This window comes from Pipra filicauda, unplaced genomic scaffold (assembly GCF_003945595.2).
Source record: "Pipra filicauda isolate LSUMZ 115617 unplaced genomic scaffold, ASM394559v2 scaffold98_size3848907_pilon, whole genome shotgun sequence".
NCBI lineage: Eukaryota > Metazoa > Chordata > Aves > Passeriformes > Pipridae > Pipra > Pipra filicauda.
The window spans coordinates 1,931,619-1,957,244 of NW_024105186.1; the positions used below are offsets into that span (position 1 = coordinate 1,931,619).

The 25,626-nt window shown below is 47.4% G+C and overlaps 1 protein-coding gene across 3 annotated transcripts in view; it reads left to right on the plus strand.

The window, feature by feature from the left end:
- The window catches only part of DIS3L2 (DIS3 like 3'-5' exoribonuclease 2), a 183,835-nt gene that overhangs the window by 141,670 nt on the left and 16,539 nt on the right, over nt 1-25,626 (plus strand). For all 3 annotated transcript variants that reach the window (XM_027751111.2, XM_039377985.1, XM_027751112.2), the window contains exon 15: nt 4,990-5,069. In XM_027751111.2, coding sequence (XP_027606912.1) covers nt 4,990-5,069 — 80 coding nt within the window. The remainder of the gene's footprint in view (nt 1-4,989; nt 5,070-25,626) is intronic.

Sequence of the window (25,626 nt, forward strand, 5' to 3'; positions counted from 1 at the left end):
ATGGCTGCTGGCTGCACTGAAGCACAGACAACCTGGAGGTCTGTGACCATGTGAAGCACTGCTCCCCCTTTCTGAAAATCCTCTTTCTAGCCTTGGTGGAGGAAGTCCTAAGATGTGAGCAGCTTCCCCAATACCCCCACCAAGGTCTGTCTTCCTGAGCAGGGCATGGGGTCCCCACAGGGGTCAGTGGACTGAGGGGCAGCTCCCTGAGCCCTTCTGCTTTTGCTGGTGTCTTGTGTCTGTCCATGTCTGTGCGCTGTTCACCTCTGCTGAGGGGGTGTGGGAACCCTTGGGTGCAGACGAAGCATGTCAGTGTCTGATTGATAAAAAAGTAGCATCCCACTGTCAGCCAACTGTATCCTCTGCTTGATTTAAGGACATAGGAATAGAGAACAGGAATATGTTAACTAATCCAAAGAGTGGAGCCATTGCACAAACAAGCATTATGTGCACACAGCCCATGTGCTTGGGTGGGAGATGACTTTCCTTGAGGTGGCTTTCCTCGGGGATATGGCATTACCTTCACCTCAAGCCTGCAGTATGTGCCACTAAACTTCACCGAGGGTGTGCTGTGGATACATTCTCTTGCTCCACTGACCAGTCACAGGACAGCATGCTCACACCTGCTTGGTACCTTAAGTGAGATATTCCCATCCACGGAGTCAACGGCATCCTGCCCATCAAAGAGCCTGCCCCAGCCCCTTTGAATTTCAGTGCCCTGCTCCTCTTCTGTTCGGGTGTATTGAAGTTGTGTCTGGTGACAAGTGAGCCTATCCATCACTGTATCCAAAGAGATCCCAATTACTCCTTTTGACAGCTCTTATTCACGCACCTCCCTGTGCCTCTGACGTCTCAATTATTGATGGGGCTCTCCTGGTAGGCAGCACTCTGTTCTCAGCATGGCTACGTTCCAACTCCCCTTCCTGTAGAGTTCACGCACACCATGCCGAACGCTTCTTTATGTGCAAAGCCATTGAAGTGGAAAGGGATCTTTATTAGCTTGTGAGCTCCAGGGCTGCACAACCGAAGGGGGCAGTGCAAGCCAAAGCACACCGCAGCTTGGTGCTGTGAAATTTCCTCTTCCCCTCCTCTCCCAGTGAAGCCCAGCAGTGTCTTGTAAAATGAAATTATCTCATATGTTTAACAGCAAAGATCCCTTGATCTGATGAACCATCCTTGTGATGGGGTCACCCTGCACTTGCATTTCTCTAAGAAACTTAATCCTCCATTGCCCCTGCAGGCATAAAATGCAGTATTTTGAGGAGCAGTGCCCTTTCCTTTGCCATGGAGTTTGTTTGCTGGCTTTACAGCAAGCTCCTTCAGACAAGGAACACTGACACACACAAAAAGGAGCTTCAAAGCAGCAATGTAATGTTGGAGCAATGTTGTCAAATTGATTAAGAATTAAAGCTGTGCCAGAGGGATGATTGCAAAAGGCTGCTTGTTTTGTTGGGCTTCATGTATCCGGGAGGCTCTGGATGTCTCCTGACATTAGTGCGGCAGAATTCAGATAGAGGAATGATGAAGCGGTCGATCAGCTCCTGACATCTGCCCCAGCCTTGCCCCGCAACCTTCTGTAATTCAGAAATAACCAGAGGTTTTGTGTGTAGTGAATGAAGGCAAAAGGGAAGGGCAGCTGCAGGGAGGAGCAGCAGCGTAGGGATGCAGAGAGCTCGGAAAGGACGCTTGGGTTCTGTTCTTAGAGGTCTGTGGCAGCAGACACTTCATAGTCTCATGCTTTAGCATGAGAGAAAAAAATCTGTGCTGACCTTCCAAAGCACTGAGGTGCTGGGAGGCATAAGTGCCTTTGCAGTGAGTACAGCTGTGCAGAAGTGAGCACGTGTCAGCAGGTGATCTGTGGAGCTCTCCTGTGGCTCCAATGGTAGGGAAGACCCAACTGCAAGATATTGAGTAGGTGTGGATAATCTCTTTAAGCTTAGTAGGAAGCTTACAGTCTCTGCAACCCATTGTGCCTCCTGCAGCATTCAGGTAGTCCTTCTTTACCTGCCTTACGTGCTCTTTTTCCAACCTGTGATGAGTTTTGCCTGGGGCTCTGCTCCCTGCAGAGGCCAAATGCCACCAAATGAGCAAAGGCAGCTGGAGGGTTGCTGGTGGCCACAGTCAGAGCTTGGCTTGTTCATTTGGAGTCTATGAGGACTCATGACCTGGATGACAATCACAGGTTCACTCTTCCCCCTCCTGGCTGACCATGACAGGGCATCAGCAGGGCAGATCTGCACAAGAGCATGGTTTGTGCATCAGTGACAGCACAACTACCTTGAGCTATGGTTGAGGGACAGACCTTTAGTTACACATCTCTGTGTGACGGCCTGACCCTGCATTTCTCTGAATGGGGTCACTGTGGGTGATGGCAGCATCCTCTTGCCTGACAGTATTGCCCCAGATGGTCAAGCCATGTATAGTCTCCATTACCCATGCCTTGCTGGCACTGATAGGTAGCAGAGATGGCTGAGCCTGCCAAGCAGGGTGTGTTTTATTTGTCTGAAATACCATGAGCAGACAAAGAGGAGTTAAAATAACAGAAAGTTGAAAACCCGTTATCTTTGGGAACTGTGATCTTTCCTTTTTGGGTAGGCAGGTTCCATGGGACCCCATCCCCCCAGATAGTGGAAAGGTCACCTTCCCATACCTGATTACCCCGCAGCTTTCCCTGGCAGACTGTTCAGACAAGACTGTTTTCCTTCCCAGCCCTTTTCCTTCTTTCCTGCACCCTGGACTGTCTCCTTGCAGAGACTTGGCTTCAGCTCCGAGCTGCACTGGGGATCCAGAGCCCAGGTGATGCTCAGAGATGTAACCAGAGATGCTCAGTTACTGCAACCCCAAAGCCCACTTAGGTGAGAGCTGCAAACAAGAGACAGGCACTCCTGAGTTTGTCTTGATCAAAATTATTGTTGTAAGTGGCCCAAGTCACACTTTTCCCAAATTTTGCACTTTCTTTCGTGTTTTGTCTCCATTGATTCTGTAGTGCACTGCCCATTCCACAAAGGAAAGTATCCGGGGGAGCTGTGTCTGAGATAACTGCTGTCTCTTTTACCTCAGAGGTGCTTCCTGATATTCTAGTAGAAAAACTTTGGAAAACCTGTCCTAGAAAAAATGGCTTTGAGAAGTTCTTCCTTCAGTTCCCCAAACTAGGGCAGCTCACTTGGGAGGACTCTGGTTATGGACTACCTATGGCCAGCAAGGTGATCACCTCTCTCCCTTGGGGAGGTTGCTTCATTTCTTGCTGCCATTTGCCGTTGTAGCATCTGGAGAGGCTGGATCCACAGCCAGGCTTCGTGGATCTTGGCCAAAAGAAGCATCCCCAGCCAGCCCTACTAGTCCTGCCTTACACACCAGTCTCCAAAATGGGACTGAGTGATCTGCTAAGCTGTTGTAAGATCAGGGCTTGCAGGAAGGGGAATTGTGGAGAGCGTAACACAGGCACGTGTGTGACATGGTGTTGCACGATCATGTGTTTCAGAATGGCTTACAGTGTTAGGGGTGTAGAAGTCAAGGGAGATCAACTGAATTTGGTCTCAGCCTGGTACTTGGTTCTTAGCTCAGTGTTCCAGATGGTGAATTTTTCAATGGTTTTGTGGCATGCAGTTTTATTTGGGTCAGTGAGAGCACAGTGTATGACTTTGCTACCCTTTAGGGAAGGGAAATCAGTGCATCATCTAGTGATTCAGCACACAGGGTTTCTTAACAGCCTATGGGAGAAAAACGTTTTAATTCTGTGTTCATTCCTGAATAAGCTGTTAATTCTGTATTCATTCCTGAATAAGCCATTAATTTGAGTTAGCAATTTTCTTGGAGCCCAGAGGAGAGGAGTCTGTGATCAAATGGAGTGGCTCAATACTGCTCTCTCCTCCTTTCCCTGTTTAAAAAGGTCAGGCTCATCTTATCAAATCTCCTTTGACTTTTAGCCCTTGTAATGGTCTTCCCAGACCATTTCAGGAGTCCCGCATGATCCAGCAGTGGCAACAGCCCTGCTGATAATAATCTCTGTGACCCCAAAAAAGTGCAATAAGACTGGCAGCTACCTCCTTCAAAGGATGCTGCCTCTCTTACTCAGCCTGCTGGATCCTGGTTAGGGTCTGCAGCCATTTTACTGAGCCCAGGGGCTGCACCTCATGGCTGTGAGAGCTTGTGGGACACTGGTCTGGGGGCCAGCAGCTTTCCCCTGGGGAATGAGGGGCTGCTTGGATGTGCAGGGCTATTGCAGGACTCAGTTCCATGCTGGTTTCTAGGCAGTTCAGTGTATAAAATCACTGGAGACGTTTTCAGCAAAAAAGTCTCCCCACAGAACCATTCCGCTGCTTGTTGAAAGAGGATTAATTTTTCCCCCTTAAATAAAATAAGCCATGTTTGAAATCCGAAAAGCCTTGCTGAATGCCTTCTTGGAGCTGCAAAGAGAGCAGCTTCCAGGTCCCATCATAGCCTGCTGCCGGAGGCAGATCCAAACTGCAAACCCTTCTAACAGCTCTTTAATAACTCTGCACAGAAGGAAAAATCTGTCACCTTTCCCTCTGTGGTTTCTCCTCTGTTCTAATGCACTGGAGGAACGAGATGGAGCCGGGAAAGTTTTCAGAGAAAGACTCGTGGGAACTACAGCTGCCGATGGAGAAACTCATTTCTTTAGTGTCTGAGGGGAACCGCAATCGCTTTGGTGAAGGGTGGTGTGTGTGGGTGGGTTTGGAGGGGTGAGCTGTTATGACCCATGCATTTCAGAAGAACCACGAACACTTTATAGTAACAAAGGGTGGAAAAAGCAAGAGGTTTCTACAACGCATGTGACTTTTCCCTGAGGTTTGGAACCCCACAGTATGTTCCAGGCCATGGTGTTTGCGTGTCAGGCTTGGTGAATTAAGCTTTCCCCCACAAACTTCTCTAGAAATTGCTGTGATGACTGAGAGCCTAAAATGTTGCTTTTTTTTTTCTCTCTCTCTCTCTCTTTTCGTTGTCCCACACCCCTTCTCCTCTCTGCAGATGAAGCTTTCGTTTACCTTGGATCAGGAGAGTGGGATGCCTCAAAGCTGTTATGTTTATCAGTACCGGGACAGCAACAGGTAAGGCCTGTGGAGTATTACATACAGCAAATACGGGAAGGTGCAGTGAAAGGAGGCTGCCCTGCCTTCTGGCAAAGGGATTGCAACTGCTTGTACCACTTAAAAGTAAATTAAAGCAGGCCTCAGGCTTGACCCAAAACTGGGAACAGCTCCTGTAAAGGCCAGATCCTTTAAAATGCACGGGGCCCTGCAGCCCCCTTTTTTCTGCAGCTTTTAAAAGTTGCTTTTATTTGTCTAAAAGGCCTGCTCTTGAGTACCTGGGGCTCTGACAGAGCTCACCCAGGCTGTGCTGTGATGTGTTTGCAGCTCACACCCTACACTGTTTTGTGCTGGGGTCACTCTGGGAGCATGGGCTGGGGGAAAGCACCCAAAGACTGCTGAAAAGGGCAGCCCTCACCTGTGCCCAGCTAGACCCACACAGTGCCCCAGTCTCTCTGCTAAAGCTCATGCCTGAGTTCACTGAGTGGCCTTTGTGGTACTGTAGCCCCAGTGCAGCCACGTGCTCTGTTTTTGTAAGGTACTATATGATATTCAAGCTTTGGATGTGTTTGGAGCACAGAGTCCTCTATTTCTAGGTATTCTGCCTATTTTTACTAGCTGCTGTAGTGAATTGGCACCCAAGATGTTTTTATATCAAATCACATTCTCATTATCAAATTGACAGCAGCAGCAGAATACCAGCATGTCATAAATCCATGGCCTGTTACTCCACCCATGTAGTTCTTCTTCTTGCCAGTTATTGAAGTTAACCTAAAAAAGGAGGGTATATGAAATTGTCAATGAACAGAACAGTCTGTAATTAGATCTGCTCTGAAACACCGACAGGAACAGCTCCAGTGAGGAAGAGGGACATCTGCAAATGCACAGACCCCTTTCTTAGCCAAGAGAAATCTTAATATTTAAACAAGAAGGGGTATCATTAGGGGCAGACTCCTTCCTGCGAGTGGATGGGTGATTAGCACATGATCCCACCCCAACTATCCTGGCTCCAGAGGCTGGTATGAGCAGAGTTGGTACCTCCAGCACCACCAAGCTCGCAGGGAAACGTGCAGTTCAGTGCCAAAGCATAAAATCAACAAGGGAGGAGCGTTTGTTTTTGAGGTTTTTGAGGGCGGTGGCACACAATGGACAGCGAGGAAAAGAAACCCCGCAGGCCTTTTGGGGTTTGTTAAGGATGTTTATAAACCAGTGTTTCTAATTGTATGGTGTATATCTCAAAAATCAGCAGCTGTGGGTTTTTTGCCTCAGACCCTCCTCTCTCCAGGCTCCAGTGGGTGTTTTGTGCCATTGTTTGAGGAAACTCTGGGGACAGGAGTGGAGCTATTTTGTTTAAGTGCTAAGGCCAATAGCAATTCCACTTGGAAACCTTGCTTTTAGCTGTGAGGGGTCCAGCATGTGACAAAGTAGCTGTGGCATGTTGGCAGCTGTTGATTTAGAGATGTATGGCTGTGTCCTGCATTTCTGGCAAGTGTGAGAGCTGAGCCACCCTGGGCCATGCCAGCCGGGATCATGACTTGGAAAAATACAGCGTGGGCAGGATGAGTGGAATTGCAAATAAACCCAGACTTTGTGCATGTCCAATAGATCCAAACTGCAACTACATCTCCCTGCAGGCCCCCAATCCAATGTGCTGTATTTTATAGCTTGCTTGACCAACCTGGGGGGAACAGGATCCCGTTTCCCGGGGAGAGCCTGGCTATGTTTGCACACATGCTTATCCCCCTAAACCCTGTGCATGCAGCCCAGCACTTCCGAAAATCCTTGGCTGGTGAACTGAAGCGTGAAGGTCTGTGCTATGGCTGACTTATTCTTGCAGGTAAAATGCCCTTGAGCCAAATGTGCACTTGGATCTGGTTGTACCCAGGGTGATTTTGGAGGAGTTCACAGGTGCTGCAGCTTTATTGGCAACAGAGCTTTGCATCTGAGTAGTTTTGGGAAGCACCGGATGTGGTTCCTGCTCAGCCAAGAAGAGATGGTTCTTCTCAAGCACTGGGCCTGTCACAGGGTTAATTTGATATCCATAGAGTAACATAGCACATGTCCCTATAGTTTTTCCTCATAGTAATTTTCCAGGGTAAATTGTAGGGCTTGTGTTCTCTCAAGCTTTGATGGTACCCACTGAGACCCACGGGGGTAACAGCTCTTCTGCCTCCTTCTTAAGATGTAGCCAGAAGTTAAAGCAATGTAAGATTGGTGTCTACACTGTGTTTTGGAGCCGTTTACAGCCCAGAGAAGAAATACTGGTGACACACTGCAAGCTCATGCATGGGAAAGACTGGAAATGTGCACCCTGGAGCTCAGCGCCCTCGGCAGAGCATCGGTCTGGGACCTGCTCCGGGAAAAGACTTAGGGCAGGAGTGCAGGTCTGCAAGGATCTTGAGCAGCAGTTTTAACAGGAGGAAGCTGAGGTGATTCTGGTGGACAGAAACCCGTTCTGACCTGGGGAGTGTACCCGGCGCCCCAGAGATCTGTGTGAGCCAGGCTGTGCTTGTCAAGGCTTAGTGTCACCCTGGTCACTGAAGGAATGTCCCTTCCCCTTCAAGTGGCAAATGCTGTTCCAAGCTACAGCCAGATGGGGCCAGCGGAGAACAGTGGATGTTGGTCTCCCACTTGCAGAACAAAGGACTGCAGCCTTGCTGGAAGTGTAATTACCAGAGCAATTAAAATTTCTATTGCTTAGGCTAGAAGTGCAAGTACCATGCAGGCTCTTACAAGGGCAATCAAATGGAATTTGTTCCCTTTAAAATGATAAAACCCTTCCAAGGAAATTTTGCCTGCCCCTGGCAGTTTCCTGTTGCCTGCCTGCCTGCCTGCCTGCAGGAACATTTATGGGCACAGTGCTCACCGGGTGCCTGCTCCACTATTACACCCTGGGGGCCGAGCACTTTGGGTAGACTGGACTCTGCGGAGCCTTAGAAGCCTTGGATTGGGAGCAAAATATGTGCTGAGCAACCAGCTGCTCACCCTTCCAACCCTGCTATAATATGTGGGTATCCAATGGCATTTGATAGTCCCACTAGTGATCCAAGTGCTCTACTTGGACCTGTATGGAGGAGCAAGACTGCAGTTCACCAGGGTTAGACCAGGGAACATCATTTCTCCTCTTCTTCCTGCTCAGACCTAGACACTTCCATCCCCTTGGCTGCCAGTCCTTCCCAGCCTTTCAATCCTTCCTGGCCCCAGAGGAAATGGCTTGACCTAACACAGAAGCAAGCAACCTGCTTTCTCATTTTCAAGCCATGTAGCTTAAATTCTCCCTAATGGGAATCAGTCAGTGTAACACAGACAGAGCCCTGGGCCGCTGCTCTGGGCTCTGCGGGACACTGCCCTGCAACGGGAGCACTGTGCCGTGACATAGAGACAGCTGGTGACGTTTGGAACAGGAGGGTACTGTCAGCCTTCACATGGCCCCAGAGCAGTGACATCCAGGAGGGGACAGCCCTGCTAGCCATCCCATGGTGTGACTGCAGCACGTGTCGGGTGTTGACAGTGGGAATGGCTTTCTGTCACTGCCTCTTGACACAGGCTGGGTTTCTCTGATCCTACACAGGATCCAATTGCAAAACCTAGCCAGGCAGTAAAAGACCATCAAGTCCATTCACATCCACCACCACGGCTCATGAATCCTGTCTTACAACATGCAGACACCAGTCCCTGCTCTAGGAATGTGATTCTGGCTGTGCTGAGGAAGAGCCAGGTGCCCACTCTGGAGCCTGCTCCTGTGGGCTGCCAGGCAGCGGGAAGGAGGAGATCCATAAAGGTTACAGATGATCATGAAAGACTTTTTCCAGGCTGCGTGCAGGAAGAGCCAAAGCCAATTTGAAATCCCCCTGGAAGAAATTAATTGCAAGAAGTTCAGTGTCTTTTGGCTGTATCCAAGAAATAGAAAATTCAGCCTGTTTTCTGCATTCACCATCACTGTCCAGACTCTTCTCTGAAGACCTCCTATGCTCTGCTCACCTATCCACAGCAATCTGACCCTTCAAATGCCTTTGTCTTTTCTCCCAAGACTCTGATTACTGTCACCTTTCTCAGATGATGCAGTGCTCAGGGTCCCTGCCATCCCAGACCTGCTGAGAAGCTGTAAATCCCTGTCAAGTGTGACACTTCCTTGTCCCCAGCTGGTGCTCCTCTAATATGGCTTTCCTGCTCCCTCAGCCTCTAGGTTTTGGTCTATTTTTGAGGTCCCTTCCCCACATCCCAGATTCCGCCTTTGCCGATAGACCAGCTTGCAGCTCACAAATGAATTTCATTTTAATTCCTTGCTGCAGCTGCGGTTTGTGTCAGGATTATGAATTTGCAGTGGGGGCTTTCATGTTCTCTTCAGAGTAATTTCTAAACCCAGAGGAGCAACATCTCGCATGGAAGCACTTAGAGACCTCTTACAAAAGCAGCGTTGGAGTATTGATCATTTTGTCTCTCTGGGGACCCGGAGTGCTGCAGATCGAGCTGCTGTGCAGTGTAGCCACTTGCGGGCAGCAGCACACAACTCTTCAGAATGAGGAGTGAAAAATAGCTCCAGTTGAAAGGAAAAGTGGTGCCCCCTTTTATATAGAGATCAATGATGCCTGGTACATTGGATTATCAGTTAAAACACCAGGACTTCAAATGCCAGGGTGCATGCACTCCTGATGCTGACAGGCTCGTGATACATAATGCTGTTTGGGTTACCAATGGAGCTCATCTGTGCAGTCTTTTCATAAGGTGAATGTAATATCTGCAGTGATGTACCCAATGTTACATCAGGAGAGCCAACCTATAATTATACTGGAATTGTTTGAACTGGTTATTTGTCACTAACACATTAGCTCACTCCATTTATTGCTCCCATTCAGGACTGCAGCAGGTTTGGTGTAAACAGAGCTTGGGTGGAGGTTTGGGAAGGTTTATTTTTCTGAAAAGAGCAAAGCAGAATTTATTCTTTTTTGCTAGGAGAGCTGTTGACTGGCAGTGCTAGGAACAAAATATGTAAAGCAGCTGACACAGCATAACTGATTTGTTTTCAGAGGTACTTCCCAGGTGCACAGCTCATGTGTTGGACTTTAGCATGGACCTGGTTGCTCTGCAATGAGCTGGCAGGTTTACCGTAAGATGTTTTGTTCCTTTTGAGAAATTGAGGCTTGCAGAGTGGGTTGTTTGCACAAGGAGCTGCTGCACAGCTCACACAGTCCCTGGATGCCTGACCTGCCTTATTACATGGTTGTTTCATGGCACGCATCCCAGTGGAGCAGCACTGCTTGTGTTGGTGTAAAGGAGCTCCCCTGCTGGCATCTGATTTTCTGGTTAGTGATCAGCAAATATGTGCTCTGCCCCACTCTGACCTGCAAGGCCAGGGAAGTCTCTGAAAGTGGCATCTTCTCATGTTTGTCTTGTCTGGAAGGCTGGAATTTCATGGGAGAAATCCATGTACATGACCCTTGACATCATAGGGTTGGATAGATGCTAGCTAGTAGCCTTGAAATGCCTTGTTTAGATTTCACATCAAAATAAAATCAGTGTAATTTCCAGGAAAAAAAGAGAAGATGGAGCGCATTGGAATTTTTCTTTTGATACCATGTCTTGGTTTTTGTTTGATTTATTGGCACTAAACTTTACCCACGTACACCCTTCACATGCCAAAGCCTAAGCATTGGAGTTGGCCAATGGTGGTGAATTATTCTGTCACTGTACATGGAGATAAACCAGTCCTCCTGGTTTTGGTATTGGTTCAGTGAAGGGTAAATTGTCCAGGAGAATAAGTCTGGAGGTTGACCTTTAAAACTTCAAAAGATACGTAATCCCTCCTGCCTAAGGCATGAGCTCAGTTTTCTGTCTGCCACCTCCACAGGCTGCTGGGACATATGCTGCAAAATAGCCTTTGTCACTTGAGACTTGCAGGAGCAGAGAGCTGTTCTTTCCTTGCAGAAGGGCCCCTATGGCCATTTGTAGCTGGGGAAGGAGGGCTCTTGGAAAAGGCTCTGTCCAGGGACTACTTAACTGCTTTTGCTGACACAGACCTGCCTCCTCCTGCCACCCTGCTTTTTAATAACAGGTTTCCAGTCCATCAGAGCTGTAGAAATAGTAACTGCCAAATCCTTGGAGTGTCAGTGTGACATGGGGGATGCAAATAGAAAAGGTGATCAAGGAAACCCACCTTTCCCTTGAGCAATCAGATGGGATTTGAAGATAACCTTATCCCTTCCAAATGAATGTTTGAAGCCTTCTTTGGTGTCCTGCACAATATCCCACAGTGACCAGTAGCCCTCTCTAAATCCTCATCAGGGTTCCAAAACAGTCAGTGTGTGCTCCCACCCTTAAGGGGCAGGAAGGACTGGGATCTTAAATCCCAGTGAGTGCAGGACCTCCCTTCTCTCCCTAGATTGAATCAGAGGAGTTTGTCATTTTATTTGTTTCAGTGTTCGCTTGGGGAGGAGCTGTAAAACCTCCTTGTTATCAGTGTTAGGTGTCTGGGTATTTGGTGGCAGTCAGGTAGGCGAGAAAATATCCTGCAATTGTAAATGAGTCAGAGATGCTGTCTCCATGTGTCATCCTCTGAGATCTGTTTACATATCCATTTGTTTAACAATAGGTTTGAAAGCCCTCAGCAGCATTTCAGCACCATTTTCCCTGGCCTATGTGTCTGACTAATGCCCAAGGCAGTGAGCTATATCTGGACTAGAATTGCTAACCTGTGGATGTGGGTTTCTTAGCAGCCCTGAATTAGATGAGTCTGTGATTAGCCCTTACGAACATGGAAGAGGACAGATCTGACGTGGGAAAGAATGAATAATCGTCATTCCACAAGAAGCACCTCTTAATTTCACCTTGAACCCAAGTTGCTGGATTGATTTTGTGTCAAGGAAGGCCCTCTCCTTGGCTGACATCTGGCTAGAAAAATCACCAGACCCCCTAGCTATCCCTTTCCCAGCAGGATTTCTAGACATAGTCTTTTCATAATAGGGAGGAGTCCTACTTTTGGCTTGGTCTCTGTGTCCTTGAATATATAGGCATCGTGCAGAGCGACTTCTCTGCCAGTAGTGGGTTTTGCTGATCACCCTGTGATGTTACAAGCAGGGAGCACTGGGACATCAAGTAAGTGCATGTGCTGCCTTCTTTTGCTTTGTCAGGAGGTGCTTTAGGTACAAACTAGGGGTGGAGAGTTGCATATAATCTCAGACAGTGGGATAACACCAAGGTGATGAAGGGAATCATGAGTACTGGCGGCAATGAAGGATTCTCTGCTTGGGGATAGACCTGCCATTCCTGCTCTCCAGCCTTGGGGATAGACCTGCCATTCCTGCTCCCCATCCTGCTGTTCGATCTGCACTTTCTGCCTGGAGGGAGTGGGGGTTTCAATTTGCCATGGGCAGGACCTCTACAGTCTGTTCAGCACTAAGTACCTTTGTTCCCCAGGGAATCCACAGTGCAAACTGGAGTAACCGAGTGGATTGTCAGCCATCTGGGATTGCTCTCTCATAAAGAGCTACTGGCTGAAAGCTGAAGTGTTCAGATTAGAAATAAAGCAGGCATTTGAAAGGCAAGAGAGATTAACTGGCAAATTGTGCCAAGAGAAACCAGGGAATTCTTCTTCAAGGACAAATGTAGTTCTGGAAGGTGTTTTAGACCTTACACACCAGTTTATTTGACAGACCAGTAGCAACCTGAAGGCCTTCAGGCACAGGAGATCAGCTGAGGGAATAATCCTCCCAGTCTTAAATTCCTGCCTCACTGCTCTGTGTTAATGTAAAGGATCAGCTTTGCACTCATACCACTTCTCTTTTCATGTACTCTGCCAAGCTGGGCATGCCATTTACCTTATCGTTTGAAATTATGTCCTCACAAATTAGAGGGTGAGAGTGGAAGTATCTCTCCTTGCCCTATCCTGAGCAACTAGGGTTGCAGTTCTACTTTGCCAGCTACTGCTGTGTTTTGTTCTGGGTCCTTTTGCTTTTTCACTGTTTTTTCCACAGTTCAGTTCAGCTGAATCAGTCTGGCAGTGGACTCTGCTCCCTCCACACCTCCCTGCTTCTTCTCCATCGGAAAAAGGAACTCCAAGTCACAAGCATGTTTTGTGTGCTCAGCTCCTTACCGTGTCAAGGTCACCCTGAGTGGGGTTCTTGTTACAGCTTAGCACTTTCACCTCTTTCAATTTGCCATGCATTAGTCAATCTGGAGCCTAATGGATTTGTAACCTGACTTTCCCTGTATTATCTGAGCCGTTCCCAGCAATGTAAGAGGATTTGGGCACAACTTCCTTTCAAGTTAATGGAAAGATCTTGCTTGGAAAGAACCTGCTTGAGGATCTGAGTGTACTTTGCATTAATGTTTCCATTAATTTTAATGGGAGATGTTTCTAAATTTCTCGGATCAGCTTTGAACATCTTAAATTTTGTGTCCTTCACCTGTCTCATCTGAAATGCAGCACCCTTAAATGAGCAGCGTCATTATTGGCCAAGGTGTTCTGCAAGATTTTTCTGCCTCTGGAAATGTTCTGTTCTCTGGTGATCCCACTGGACGCCTCACCAGCTCACCAGACGTGGGGCAGGATGTCCAGGGGCAGCTCCTGACTCAGAGGCTGTCCCTTGCATGCTCTCTGCTCCACCACCATCTGCAGAGCAGAAAAGAGAAAGAATCCTCAGTGACTTTTTAATTAGCATTTATAAAGCACTTTGCCATCATCAAACAGAAGGGAGTAGAGAAAAGCAAACTTGCTGTTGCAACTCAACTCTCAGTTACAGCAAAGCTCTGTTGCTTTGGGTATGATTATCTGCACACAGCATTTGGTTGGTAGAGGCAGGTGCAGAGCTCAGCCTGGGTTTTAGCCTGGGTCTTGTCTGGCCTTTCTGGCCTTGTCTGGCCTTTCTGCTTCTGCAGGGCCATGCCACTCTGGGCACTGGCCTTGTGAGCTGAGCAACACAGTATCCCCAGCTTCTCCTCCTTCTCTCTTTGCTCCCTGCCCTCCTGCTGCTCTGACAACTTTGACATTTGAACACTGTGGTGATTAACTGTTCCTGAGCATCTCTTGCTGATCAGATCACTCCTCACTCCTGCCTTGTTCAGCAGAGCTTTTGTCTCCTTCTGGGGTGCCCGTAGATATTTCTTCCCATCTCCACTGAGCTGAGCAGAGACCAACAACCAACATCCCGACTGCTCATTGCACCATGCCTGTGGTGAAAGCCAACCCTGGCAGAGCTCTTGTATGTGTTGTATCTCTGGCATAATCTCATTTTGCTGAGACAGTCCAGGCCAAACAGCCTGATGTAGTAAAAGAGTTCATGCAAACTCTACTCATCTCAGCATAATCAGGTTAGTGAGCAGCTACACGTGCAGTTGTCTGGGCTTTCAAGAAAGACCACATTGGCTTGGCCCCTCTGGAAGTACCTCTGGGTACTGGGTGGTTACATAGGACTTAAAGTGGTGAGGGGGCAGCTCTGCAGCAGTAAAACAGAGCACCTGTTGGAGAAGTCATCATTAATGAGTTCTTCATGCTTTATTTAAGCTCAGTGCTCATTTGCAGTCTTGCTGCCAGACAGGCTCTGTCTGGTGTGGTACCACTTGCCTGGCACAAGTGTCCAGGTAACAGAGGAGCAGAGGGGGTCCACCAGAGGCAGAGGGGTCTGGTGTGACTTGTTTGCAGCATAAAGCAGGAGAGGCTGGGAGCTGGCTGCCCGTGCTCACACGCTCACTCGGAGCCAGGCCAACTGCGGGTCAGTTCCAGCCCCCAACAATTAGTGAGACACATTAAATCTAGATTGATCTGTCTACTTTCTCAGAGTGAGCCAATTCCAGCAAGAAATTCTCCTTTCCCTCTGTTTCCATGTTAAAAGGAAGGAGACCTTGTCAGATTTCTGGATAAATGGGAAGCACAGGGCAAGGTAGAAATAAATGTTGTGCTAATGCGTAGGAAGAATCATTAGGACAGAGACATCGTTGATGCGGCCGGGCTGCGGCTGATCCACATCGCTGCGTTGAAACTCTACCTCTGGTGTGGCTACTGCAAAAGGCAGGATTCAAAAGGGCTCTGCTATTTATTGCACATTTACAGTGTTTTGCAGAGAGTCAGAATCTGGTTCAGAACAAGAGTGTTCGGCAACAGTAATGGTCTGGACTGGTGCAGTGATGTTTGCTGCAGGGAATTCATAGGAATTGCCTCTCGGTGTGGTTATTTGACAGATGCACTTGGATTGCTCAGGTATTCACAGTCCCTATCGCCACTGAGTGAAAACTGAGATTGTGGGAGAGCAGAGGAGAAGGGACATGTTACTCCAGTGAATTTACAGGAGCAGGAGTATGGTGTCAAGCTAAGCTGGATTTTATGCGAGTCTCTTTGGGGATGAGTTTTTTTGGGAGGGCAAATGGGAAGTGAGAAGCAGGGGATCAGTCCTTGATTGAAGCCAGCAGAGGAAGATCAAACATCTGCTTCACGCTGTGTCACACCTGCCATTCTGGGGCTCCACAGCCAAAATAGGATGACACTTAGAGGGACACTTAACTGAAAGGATGCTGGCCTGCCCTCTCTCTCAGCCACATCTCCATGCTGCACTGTGAGCAACAAGGACAGCAAAGATTTTCAAGGAGAGTGGTTAATCCTGAGGGGTGCAGTGCTCTGATCTCAGCTTGGCTCCACAAGCTGTTCTGCCCACGCAGCCAAGACAGGACCTTTGCAACAAGGAGTTCTCTCTCTTACACCTGGAGTGCTCAGTTTTTTAAGGGTGCCATAGAAAGACTGAGAAGTACAACAGAGCACCACAGCCAAACCAGTTTGGCTTTGCATCGCTGCAGAGAGCAGCAGACAGGCCTGGAGAAAACAACCTGCAAACTGACTGACGGCTCCAGAAAGCAGAGTGAGACAAAGGATGTTTGTCCTGAAATCTGTGGTGGGTGTAGCCATTCCCAAGCTCCCAAAATGGCAAAGGGATGCTCTCTTAACTGGCAGAGCAGTGTGGCTTTGTGCATGTTTATCGAGGGTTTTTGCCTGCATGGTGCCAGTGCAAGAGCCATTGCTTGTGGTTGACAGCTCAGCTATTGTTGCAAAGTGTGATTTAATAGCAAGACTTGATTACAACATGCAAATGTAGCTGCTGGGGGACTATCTCAGAGGTTTGTGGAGATTAGCTGTTAAATTGGCCAGTGCAAAAACATTATTAAGCAGAGAACATAATTACTCATCTTGTGCTTCTGTAGTGTATAGAAGAGACAGATTTGTTTAAAAGCCAGAAAGTCCTATATAGAGAAAAGACTCGTGTCAATGCCACATCATGTACTGCTGTATGTTGCAGCATATTTTATTAGAGAAGCAATACTTAATAACAACATTTGGGAACTTGTGGAAGGAATCCATTATATTATTCTGCATCATAAAAGAAAACCTAATGCCTAGTCTTTGTGAAGGCTGTGCAGATATTGAAACATCTCCTTTCGGTGGTGGTTGATTGCTTTTATGGAGATTGTATCATATGGATATAAACAAATCTAGCACTTGATATGAAATTTGGAAGCAGGGTTTTAGACTTGTTCATCTGTCTTCTATCTGTGCATGTTCCCTCTGAAATGCATCAAGGTTCCCATTAACACCTTAGACGTGGAAAGTAGAATTAAAGCGAGACTGTCGGCACATACAAAATGAACAACTGGGCGTGCATTGCTGTTATGTTTTTCCCCTTCAGTCCTAGAGTGTCTGTGGTTGCTAGAATAAAAAGCTTATGTGTGTGAGGATGCAGGGGGAAGGATTAAAGTGTGGGGAGCTGCAGACCTGGTTTTGGGATCAGGCTGTGGTTCAGAATTTCCTCCTGCCCCGTGGCTCTCTGTAGCCCAGGCTGGGCTGCAGGGCATAGTGCAGTGGCAGCTAGAGGTCTGAAGTCAGATATAAAAGTGCATTTGGATAGTCAAAGCCCCAAATAGTTTCAGGAAAATCTTTAACAGAGGAGTCAGGAGGACTAAATTAGAGGAACAGCTTGTTCCTAATGCAGCGTAGTTCCTGCAGTCACAAGTGCTGGCATGGGAGTGGGATGATGCTGTCAGGATGAACCTGCTGTGCTGCTGTGGCTGCTGCTCACCCCTGATTCACGTCACTGGTCACTTCCCCTCCAGCATCTCTGGCCCCCCAGCAGATGCTCTGCCGAGCCTTCACTTGTCTAAGCAGAAGGAATTATCCTCCTTAGCCTTAGTGGGTGAGATAAAGACTTCAAGGAGTGTTGATGGGAAACTCCTTGCCTTCCTTTTGTTGCAGCTCAAGAGCATTTGTATACCAGTAATTACTCCCCAGGCTGCTTCCTGTGTGACTCAGAGCTGAATGTGGAGCTGCTGTGTGAACCTTGGCATCCTGGCACAATATATCCCAATCAGTCTAAATTTGAACTTATAGTCAGTCCTCCTTCCTCCTTTAGGGCACGGACACACACTGCCTTGCTTCTTACCTGCTCTGTACTGGAAAATTTGCCACAGCTGGAGCCATCAGCTCTTCCAGGTGTGCAGGCAGGGAAATGAATACCTTGTTTGTGGCTGGGCTTGTTTTCCACTCAGAACGACAAAGCACCTGAACCGCAAGACAGCTGCTCACCAGGATCTCCTGGGGTGACTGTAGGGTGACTGGGAAGAGGTCTGGCTGCATGCAGCAGCAGCATCTCCCTCCTTTCATTACTCAGTGCCAAAGGGTAATCCTAAAAATACCTGTGAGTGGTTTGCGAGCTGTGAGTGTCAGAGGGGGCAGCTCTGCAAAGGTCTAGTATCAACTGGGGAAGGGAGAGTGACAAATCATGTCATCATTGAGCATGAAGCTGGGCACGGGGAGTGGGTGGGAGCAGGGACTGGGTCTGGGTCTCAGCAGAGGAGATCAGCAGAGAATGGATCAGTCCTGTTGGCAGAGAAGCAGGAAGGGACATGGGGCAGCGTGGGCTGAAATGCTGAGCTAGGGCATCTTATCCCTGCACAGGCACGTCAGTTGCAGCTATTTTTTATAGTATTCATTGATAGTTTGTGATGAAGCCAAGAAGTGGGAGAAACCACATAACAATATTTCATAATAGTGTTGCCCCAGCTGTGTGAGGGCTGTGTGTTCAAGCTGTCTGCATCTCCCTAAGCACCATGTACACACTTTGAAGCTGCATATCCAGTAATCGGTACTGATAAATGCAATAAGTTTCACGTGGTGGTAGAGTTACAACGGAAGTCTCTGATAGTCAGGGAGGAGACAGAAGTGATGTGTTCCTCTGTTAAGCTCCTTTTTTTTCTGTGTGTGCAGTTTGGGAATGCAACAGATCCATCTGTTAAATGGCTGTTAACCTGTTCTCAGAGTCTGGAGTGCAAGAATTTGTTTGTGTGATCCTCTTCTTTGACAGTACTGACGCTGCCTATGGGAGATGCCCTTGGCTGCAAACTAAGGTACTCTAGGGAGAGTTGCAGTAGCTCTTGGTTTCTTGAATGACAGAGTTTTACTGTACTGAGCAGAGTAGCACACAATTTGAGGCAGGACCTGCTCCTAGCAGGTCCTAAGAATTTGCCACTGCTGCTCTGAAACCCTAGGCTGAAATAAGGCTGTGATAATTAATGGAAGTTAAAGTGCTCCTTCTGCCTGTGAGCTGGTTGGAAATGGAAAAGAAAAACCTGTCACAATTGTGACTGGCTCTAAACTACTGTCAGGCTTTCCTCCTTCCCTTCCCCTGCCCCAAGTGGAAAATTGTATTGGAAAGCAGCAGTTAGAGCACTTAAATCTTTCCACAGTTCATTTCAAGCTCCCTTTCTTCTTCCCAGCCATACCCAGGCCAGTTTGGGGCGCGGATGGGAGACTGCGTCTCTGGCTGAAACTTGCAGGATGTTAAATAACAATGGGAGAGTGAGTTTCAAAGAGGGTATAATGTGCCTGGGTTGCACGTACCAAAAGCTGTATTTCCCATGCTTTCACATTCAGCCCATCCATGCATCACTCTCAGACTGTTTCCTTTCTGTGTGGAATCTATCTCTGTGTGTTGTGGAGCAAGCTCAGGCTGAAATGGGGTTGGTACCTCTCCTGCTACAGAGGGACACACTTCCACAAGCGTTCACAGAAGCTTCTGGTGTCTGTCATGTCCAGACAGCACATGTGAGCACATGAAATGTGGGCAGTAACAGAAGCTTTTATATCCCCTGTGGTGGGTTAGCAGGTTCTTGTAATCCCTGCCCTTTCCCAGGTACTTGGATTGTCTGTTTTAACTAGTGTGTGCCCCCTTTCTCTTAACACCTCTTGGCACAGTCGCCTTGCTGCTGCAGGCAGTGGTTCTAGGTGGGTTTGTCCCCTCTTGGGTCAGGAAAGGGCATCTGTCCTCCTTCACTGTCTTCCTCAGCTGTCTGGATTTAACAGGTTGATCAGTTGGAGGAAGCTCCCAAAGCTTTTACTCGATGTTATTGAACAACCCTTGGTAGAGAGCTGAAGGCCCAATATGCAGACCAGACCCACTCCTTAGGGAAGTCTGCTGCCTCCCTGGGGCCCAGGTTAAAGATGTGAAGAGAAAACTTTCCACCCTGGTACAGCCCTCGGATATTATCCATTATGGATTTTTCAGGTAGGCAGCGATGTATTTTCAACAAGAAGTCCGAGGGCATTCAAGAGATATTTCAGGGCTTTGGGGTGACCGATTAAGGAATCAGGAGCACAGGCAGTGTTTCCTCTATCCTTCCAGTTGCAGGAAATGATGAGGGAAGGAACAGGAAGAACCAGCAGATCAATACCTGATTCTGAGCCTGAGGTCACTGAGAGAATTTGCAGGTTTTTTGATTGTAGGTTGGTTTACACAGTACCAGATCTGCAGGCAGGGTACACCTGCCTTAAAGGGGGAAAAGGATCTTTGCACAAGAGTTAGCAGGGTTCACTGAAAGAGCTTTAAAGTGGATTTGAAGGGGGAAAGGGATAAAACTGGGCTTTCTTCTTCTAAATGTACATCTTCCCTGTTCATTCAAGGGTTAAGTAATCTGAGAGATGCAGCACCCAGAGCCAGGTATCTGTCAGGCCTGGACTGGAGGCTCACCAAAGCATGAGGATATATGATTTTATTTCTGTTTTGTCATTTGGAGATTACTACTCAATGTCTGTAGGACAAGAAAACTCCAGGGCATCTTAGGATATGCCCCGTGCTCCAAGAGAGGTTGTTGTTTTGGCTTTGCAACATTAATATATAAAGGCAAGAACTGATGGCTGAAGTGCTCCTTTTCAAGGATTAAAAGGCACTGCCAAGGCTTTGCAAGATGACAGTGTTGCAAATCTTATCACAATCCAGTGCTTAGACTGGTTGGTTTCAGCAGCACAAATGTGCTGACAGATCTGTATGTCTGCTTTTTGGTGATGGTATATTTTTTCAGGAGGTTGGTCTGTGCTGCTGAACTCTGGTTGCAGAGCCTGGAAGGTAACATAGCAAGAATTCTTTTTCATCACACCTGGGTCTTTATTTTAACCAAACTTGCCCTGATCTAGTGAAAAAGGAGCAATTCAGGGTATCATTGTGGATTTATCTTTGGTTTCTCTGCTCTTAAATGCAGCTGAGGGATCCATAAAAATCAGTGGAGGAATTAGCAAGAGTAACCAGATTATTCACTGGAATTGAGATCCAGGGACAGAGACATTTGCTAACTTCACCCAGCAGTGTGTGAGGTTTTGCAGACCTCAGTATCAACAGAGCTTGTTCTCACTTTCATGTGATTTCAGTAGAGGGACCGTGTTGTGAAACAAAGTCCTTTTCTACTAATCCAGCTCCGGAGAGTTGTCATATCCATCTCTGGACTTTAAGGATATGATTCTTTCTTGCTTAGATGATGCCACCCATCCTTACCTGTTATGGTCTCACTGAAACTGCCTTATCTATCCTCATCTGCCATCTGGCTGTAAGTAGCTCCAACTGGAGACAAACAACCCTCTGTCACCAGGGCTGCACATCCTCCTCTCTGGCAGCGAGGTGCCGTTCAGCACCCACTCCCATCCATGCTGCTTGGCTTTTCCCATTGCGTGCCCAGCTCCAGGAGGATGTTTGGCAGTTTTTCCTCAATCCTGTTGTGTAAATGAGGGTGATTTCAGCCTGCCATGATGTGTGGGCTCACTGCAACATGACTGTAAATCCAGATCTGAACGTTTTCTTGTAATGGACGTGGTGGTGAAATTGCATTGCTGCCTTTAACCTCAGGCTGTCCTTAGACCAAGCCAGACTCTTCACAGCCCCTGCATCAGTAAATCAAATAGCTTTTGAATCAATGCACATAAAAGTCAAGAGAGAGAAGTTACAGATGGAAAAGACCCCATTGTACCTTGAGCCTGTCCTGCTGCAGAGGGGGTAAGGCTCTGTCAGGAATTCCCGGCGAAGCTCCAAACCTATCTGCTGAGGCCAGGCAGGGTGAGAGTCCTGCCTGGGAAAGATGGGGCGGGGGGGAGATTGCCTAAATTTCCTACAGCTTTTCCATTCTGCTCATCTCTGCATTTTATTCCCCTGGCTTTATTTTTTGGGCAAGAAAACTGATGCTGATTGTATATTCAACAAACCCAATATGTTCATTCTCCTGATCATTGTTTTTCACTCATGGCTATGTCTGACTTTCCTTTAGCAGCATGTTTTTCTCACCTAATATTTAGTTTAAGATTGTAGGAGCTGGATATAAAACCTTCTGGGACGTTTTAATCTGCCAAGAGGCTGCTTGAAAACAGAAGTTATCCAGAGTATTTCAGTAGGATATTTAGAAAACATCACCCCCAAATTCTGTGTCGCCCGTTTCCCTTTCATCTCCCTGCCAACTTCTATTGGTTGTTTTAACCCCGATCTGCTGTCAGTGTCCCCCATACCTTGCTCCCCTCCCCTAAGGGTTTCCATGTCTTTGAAAGTCCTGGTAACCAGAAGGTTCATGTGTTGTGCTTTGCAATTGTTTCAGACCAAGAATAATACAGCCGGAGCCAGCTGGATCCCTCACTCAGTATTGATACAACTGTTCCCCTTAACCTGCCCACACTCAGTGCTACAACTGCAAATCTGAGGCTGAACCAGGGCAGTGCTGGGAGCCCTGCTCTGTGGCCTTGCCTGGAAAGCAGCACCCCCAGCAGAGCATCCCACAACCAGGGAGCAGCTGCCTTTAGGTGTTGTCTGCTGGGGACCTCGTTAAGCTGAGTGTGTTTTTCTGATATGGATCTTCTCAGAACCACTGGTCCCAGTGGTCATTCTAATTCCCTTGATCCGTAGCCAACTTCTCCTGAGTATTCCTCCTCTAGCAAGGCCCTTGCTGAAGGCTGGCCAGTCTGGGTGATTGCTTCTCCTGGAGGTCTCTTCCTATAAAGCCCAAACAACACTTGTGAGTGTGGTTAAGAACTGGAACAGGCACCCAGAGGGGCTGTAAGAAAGTTGACCTTGGAGATTGCTAGAACTCAACTGGAAAAGGCCAATCTGATCCAAACTTCGGTTATCCTGCATTGCTTGGACCAGAGACTTGCAGCAAAAGAGGATATTACTTAGCAAGTAACTGCTTGACTTGCACTTCATGAACATAAGGAAGTACATGTTGAGTTGTTGTACCACCAGTGCCTTTGGATGCCAGATTATTTAGATTACTTTCCATGGTTTTGGTATTTTAAATTTTTTGAATTATCTTTTGTTGTTCATCTCTTCATGAGCTTCTGCAGGCCCCTGCTTGTTTGTCCCTGGGTCACATCCTGGTTGGTAGATGGATGCTCTCCCAGTCATTGACCATCTCAGAATATGCTTCTAGTCTGGGATGTTCATCCATTATTCTTTATTTCCCCCTTGTCCATCAGATTGTCTCCTGCTTTGGAAATAATCAACTCTTTAATGCCAGGTAAACTGGAAAAAAACATCCAAAGGCTGAAAGGAGAAACACACACAGGGTGTGAATGTCTCCTCAGCAGGAATGTCTGGGAGAGCATTAGCTGATGGGGAATGTGGAAAAGGAAGGCTGGTTCTAGCAGTCTCTGACTCCCTACGGCACTATCAGTTCTCCGGGTGATTAACTGTTTGTTTCTCCCTTAATGAAAACTTATCTCAGATGGAACCACTGTAATAGAAAGCTCATGTTTTGGAGCGATCCCAAGTGTAGGTTAATATTTACAAGCTATCAGGTTCAGGTTTTATCTCTATCCCTGCCAGCACAGAGATAAAATCCTTTTAAAAATCGCTTTTGATCTTTCTGGTTCATGACATGGCTTTAGTAAGACACTTTGCATATGGAACAGGCAAATGTCTTAATGGAAATGTAAGTTTTTCTCATCCTTTCAGGGACTAGTAACAGATGAGGAGCCCCCCACATACCAGGGGCCATGGCTTTATAATGGAGCATAAGTGATGGACAGTATCTCTGCAGGATACTTGTGCTACGAAATGTCAGAATGTTATTTCTGCCTCGATGGCTTAAGATCATGTTTACCTAATGGACTTACATTTGCATTTTGCAGGTGTTGTGTTAATATTAATGTGTTGTCTGAATTGTTAATATTTCTTCACTTCAATGTTACATTAATGAAGGCTGCAGGGGATGGAGAAAAGACCTGGCTAATTAATTAAATCGGCAAAAAGCATCTTTAACTTTGCATCGTGCTGCCCTTTGCTTCCACCTAATGGGTCTTGGCATTTCTGGTCAGCAGCCACGTAGCACACGCTGCTGTATGGAGCACTCAGCGACGAGCTTCTAATTTTTCTGACCCATAAATCACTTGTATAAACTTTTAATGGTGAGGAAAAGTGCCTTTCATTCCAGCTTCCTCCTTTCAGTGGGAAATGCAGCCTGATAACAGGCAGTGCTGGCCTGATGTGTGGGGCCGGAGACTTTCCCGTCAGCAGAGGGGCTGTCTGCATTCATTCAGGAATTCTTTCCATTCCTCTCTTAGCCAGACTCTGGATGACATTAATATTATGTGTCTTGTCATAAGCTGTGCTTTCAGAGCCAGTGGTATATCAGACTGCACGTCTCAGGAATGTGGACTGCCAGTCTGGCTGGTTGTGAGGTGTCTTCCCCATCCCAAGGTCCTCTGCCCTGGGCTCAAAAATGTGATAGTCCTGAGAAAATTGTGGAGAATGCTGGAGCTGGGACTCAGGGAGCCTGCTGAAGTTGTGCCTCCATGTCCTGTGTGGCCCGGCACATGGGTGCAGGTCTAAACTTTCATCCCTGGCCCACAGCAGCTGAAGGTGCTGTTTTGGCACAAAGGGGCACTTCAGTGTCATGCCAGGAGTCTGAAGGTTGTTGCCAATTTGCATGAAAAGGAGCAGACTGCAGATATATTAACATTTAATGAAGAGACATAGCCCGCAGAGCCTGTGTCCTCTGCAACACTCACTCTTCAGTCCAGTGGTGTTTCCATTGCCATTTTGATCAAGATGGGATGGAGGGTGGTAGGGCAGGCAGGTGTTGACTTCCATACAAACCACAGATGAGGGTGAGGAGCTCCAGGCCAGGCAGGGTGCATTTTTCACCCACACAGCCGAGAGCCAAGAAGTGCTGAAGGCTCTGGGGCCACTTGTGCCGTCCAGCGCCCTGACGTCTGCCCTGACATCGTGCTGCCGGATCAGGGCAGCACTTTCATGTAACGGGGCTGCACAGTGGCGTCGATAATTTCAGAGGAACTCAGGCTGAGGTTTTTCTAGTGGTCTAAATCCCTGTGTGCAAACCAGTACATCAGGCTTTAGGCAATTAATTCCTAATCATGCCAAATGCCTTCAGGAGCCAGCTTCAATACTGAGAGCTTAAAATCGTTTTCCACCGTACCGCAGATAATTTGGGTAAAGCAAAGAGAGTGGTCTCATGGCATTTCCAGCCTCAAAGGTGTGAGTGTGGTCTGTAAGTGACATTTGTATTCAGAGAACCCTCCCATGCATTTGTGTTGTAGTCATCTATTACTGGGAAGGCACCATAACAAATGAAAAGGGCATTCTTTATACCCCAGAAAGGGAGTTCATTAGAGGGAAAAGCCATTCTTGCTTAGTAAGAAATGAATCTAAAACTGCCTCAGAGCTGCTATTCTCATCAAGTTTCAGTGTTAGCAGTTTTAACCAAGAGCTAATTGAGCAATCTCAGAAAGTGGAGTAATTCCATTATTCAGCTATGCTTTGTACAAGGCTACTGCTAGTTGCGAGAGGAGCACAAATGACTTTCATCAAGCCAGGAACCGCCAGCGTTCTTGCCTTTTACTACTTTTTCTTTCAGAAAAAAAGTAGGTCTTTTGGTCTTTTGGCAACTGTCATTGGCAACATGAGCTCCACACCAACATTGCAAGCCTCGTGTGTAACACTGCAATCCAGTTTTTTTGGATAATGGGATTTGATTTTCAGAACTCTTCAAGCAGCAGTGCTGCTCCAGAGTGGATGGCTGAAGATGCTCCTGTTTGTAGGTTAGGCAGAGTGTCACCAGGAAGGCAGTACACTGTTCTTGCAGAATTTTGCATGGAAAAGAGCCATTGCAAGTGCTGGTCCAGCTACTCGCCAAAGAGCATGATTCTGTCATTGGCTGCGCTCTCAGGAGATGCGGGATTAGGTAATGTTGCTTTTAGAAGAGCTTTTATAGAAACCTCTCGAGTTCCTTTGCTTCATGGAAGAGCTGTAATCAAAAATAAACGAACATGATTTAAAGA